Source organism: Sparus aurata, unplaced genomic scaffold, assembly GCF_900880675.1.
Source record: "Sparus aurata unplaced genomic scaffold, fSpaAur1.1, whole genome shotgun sequence".
Lineage (NCBI taxonomy): Eukaryota > Metazoa > Chordata > Actinopteri > Spariformes > Sparidae > Sparus > Sparus aurata.
Window position 1 is genome coordinate 45,001 of NW_022045117.1, and position 3,534 is coordinate 48,534.

The following is a 3,534-nucleotide window of genomic DNA, read 5'->3' on the forward strand; positions in this document are numbered from 1 at the left end:
TGCAGGAGCTGCTGGTAAGAACAAGAAAGATGTTTGATGAAGTGTGCACTAAATATTATTTATTAAGAAGTGCAAAGAATGATTTAATGGGATCATCATTTTTGCATGGCTGAATCTGAAAACAGAATCCAGCCTTAAACGTTGTTCACTGTGTGAACATGTGTCTTTATCATTTATGTTATAAAGGCCTGTGCAGGCTTCAGTGTGTGCAGCAGCTCTGAAGCTGCCGCAGTGAAGATCAGTTCATCTCAAAGTTTAACTGCCCATCGTCTCCTCTCTGTGATGCAGAGCACTTAGGATCAACACAGTTTGTGTGGAGTGATATTTACAGTGAAGCTGAGTTGAGTGGACTGAGTTATTGCTGCTTCATTTACATAAATAATGGAAAACTAAAAGTGTAAAACAAAGCGTGACAGTCATGATGTTCATGTTCTGACCCTTCACAGGTAAACTGGAGGCTGTTTGAATTACACAGTATTATCAAGGAGTCATCATGCAAAGTGTTCAAACTCTGATAGTTCAAAGTAAATTCATATATTACATTTCAGGAAAACAATAATTGTATCATTGAAATAATGTTGTTGTTTGTTGTCGTTGTTTTACAGAACATGAACTCAGGATGGTTCTTCTTGGACAGAGTGAGGACGACAAGACGTCTCTATCAAACTTCATCATGAGGAAGAGAGCTTTTACATCTCAGGGAGAAACTAAGAGATGTGAAGTCGACTACGGAGAGTGGAGGAAAAAAACGTTTACATTAGTGAAAACTCCTTCAGACATCTTCAGTCTGTCTGAGACACGAGTGAAGCTCTTGATGCAGGAGTGTGTGAGTCTTTGTCCTCCTGGACCAAATGTTCTCCTGCTGTTAGTGAAACCTTCTGAGTTCACAGAGAAGAACAGAGAAACTCTGAAGTTCATCCTGAGTTTGTTTGGTCAAGATGCTTTCAAACACTCGATGGTCATCATCACACATGAGGGGAAGGAAACAAGTTTCACTGTGAATCAGCTCCTTAAAGACTGTGGAGGAAGACACTACAACATGTCTGAATACAACCACAAGTCATTAATGCAGCAGATTAGGAACATTGTCCATGAAAACAGAAGAGCCTTCCTCACCTGCAGTGAAGAGACCATCAGACCAAAGTCTGAACACGATGTGGAAAAGATGAGAGAAGAAGAATCCAGAAGCTTCACAAAGGAAACGCTGGCTGAAGATCAGAGAAGTAAAGCTGCAGTTCAAGATATACATTTCCAAAGACTTCAATCTGAAAGCAAAGATGTGGAAATGAAACAGACAGGAGGTCAAAATCAGAGCAGAGAGCCTCTCAGGTTGGTGCTGATTGGGAAGACCGGCAGTGGAAAGAGTTCCAGTGGAAACACTATTTTAGGGAAGTGTTTTGAGTCCAGAGCCAGTCAGAGATCAGTGACCACGTCTTGCCAGAAAGCATCAGGAGAGATTGATGGACGGCGTGTTGTTGTTGTCGACACTCCCGGCCTGTTTGACACGACTCTGTCCAATGATGAAATAAAACAGGAAATTCTAAAATGCATCAACATGTTGTCTCCTGGACCTCATGCAATCCTGCTGGTGCTGCAGATCGGTCGCTTCACAGAGGAGGAAGAGGAGGCTGTGAAACTGATCAAGACACTCTTTGGTGAAAATTCAGAAGATTTCATCATTGTTCTGTTCACCAGAGGAGACGATCTGAAGGATCAACCAATTGAAAGATACATAGAGGAAGAGTGTTTAGACTTTGTCAAACGCCTAATAGAAGAGTGTGGAGGGAGACACCACGTCTTCAACAACAGAGATGTGAAGAACCGTGAACAAGTCAGAGAGCTGCTGAACAAGATTGACACCATGGTGAGAGAAAATGGTGGTGGCTGCTACACCACACGGCCAGCAACGGAAAAAGATGTTAGGAAGATTTTGAAAGATGTTGAAGAGCTGCAGAATGAAAAGGACGACCTTAAAGGAAAATATGAGAGAGAGATGAAAGAGTTGAAAAGTAAAATGGAAGCACAGGCTTCTGAAATGAAACGGGACACAAGAATGCAAACTGAGGCAATGGAAAAAGAAATGAATGACCTCAGAAGAAAGATGGAGGAGTTGTCGTGGGAAAAAAAAAAAAAAAAAAGGGCATGTATCATCCAGTGATGAAGTGTGCAGAGTCAACACTCTGTTATATTTTTTTTTCCTGGCATTAAACAAAGGTGGAGCTGTGGACTACAGTCAGGTGTTACATTACTCTGATACTGGACACCTGATGATCTTGTAGTTGTGTAGCTGAACACAGATCATATTCTTCATTATTAATCATGTGTGCATCATCTGACACTATGAGCGGTTACAGCCGACATTTTAATCCTGGTTCTTGTGATGAGAGGAACTTCCTGTTATTGTACAGAGAGAACAATGTCATCAATGTGAGGCCTGTCATTATAAATACAGTACTGGCTCAGATATAATACAACATTTATATCTGAACATGAAAACAGAATTATGATTTGTTGTATTATATTGAAAGAGTACACTTTACATAATCACCTGATCAGTGAGGGCCAGTCTAATGCCTTCATTATATATTATAGGTTGTTTGTAGACTGAATGTTGCTTTGTTTTATATCTTTGCTAATATTGAACTTGATCATTGTTATTTTCTGTAAAAATGACAAAAGCCTTCTTGACTTTAGTAAAATGTAGTTTGTAAATAGTATTTAAAGCCTCGAGGCTTTATTTGACAGGACAGACTGAGAGTGAAGGAGACAGAGAGAGAGAGAGAGGATGGGGGCTGGATTGTGAGCTGAGCTTGACTTCGTGGCCTGCCTGAACTAATGCTATGTTCAAACATTATCACTGTCCATTTTGAAAAAGTTGTAAATGATCTGATTTGATCTCCTGTAGGCAGTAGGAAAGGGAGGTGGCTGGGAGAGTGGAGGTGGGCTCGGTGGCTGGATATTTTCCCCCTAACATTAGAAATGAGTTTGATGCTTCTGAAAGCGTGGGCAGAAGAGGTAGTAGAGACATAATTAATAGAAGAGAGCCCAGAACCAGTTAAGATGAGAGGAGCGAGGAGACAAGTACTGTTAAAAGTCTGGAGTCAGCTGCCATCAGCTGGTCATTAATGATCTCTAACAAGACTGTATAAGGTGGAACACACCTGTTCACTCAGGTTACTGAGATTCAAGTGGGTTTGAACCTGAGCTTTATGTATTTTAGAGAGAAATGTAGATTTGGATTGTATGAAAATGATTTAAACTGTTGGAATCTGCAGCTGGTTTCTTCAGTATTGGAGTTATTACAGCAGAGAGACGACAGAGATGGTGGTCTTACTAAATATAGAGTAGAGTGGTGAAGGGTCTAACTGACAGATGATATGGAACTAAGAATGAGGTGAGAAATATCAACATGGTTGTGCTTCTTTGATGATTATGTGAATGGGGCATAGAGGCTAATGTACTGTTTGTTTTGTTACTGCCGCTTTAAAATGAAGGCAAAGTGCTACTAATTTAACAATTAAAAAGTAACTGAAT

The 3,534-nt window shown here is 40.4% G+C and overlaps 1 protein-coding gene across 1 annotated transcript in view; it reads left to right on the plus strand.

The window, feature by feature from the left end:
* Window positions 1-2,158, plus strand: part of LOC115577799 (GTPase IMAP family member 8-like) — a 5,555-nt gene extending 3,397 nt beyond the window's left edge. The window contains exons 3-4 of the mRNA XM_030410683.1: window positions 1-14; window positions 606-2,158. The exon at window positions 1-14 is cut by the window's left edge and continues 628 nt beyond it. Coding sequence (XP_030266543.1) covers window positions 1-14; window positions 606-2,158 — 1,567 coding nt within the window. The remainder of the gene's footprint in view (window positions 15-605) is intronic.
* Window positions 2,159-3,534: the final 1,376 nt, after the last annotated feature.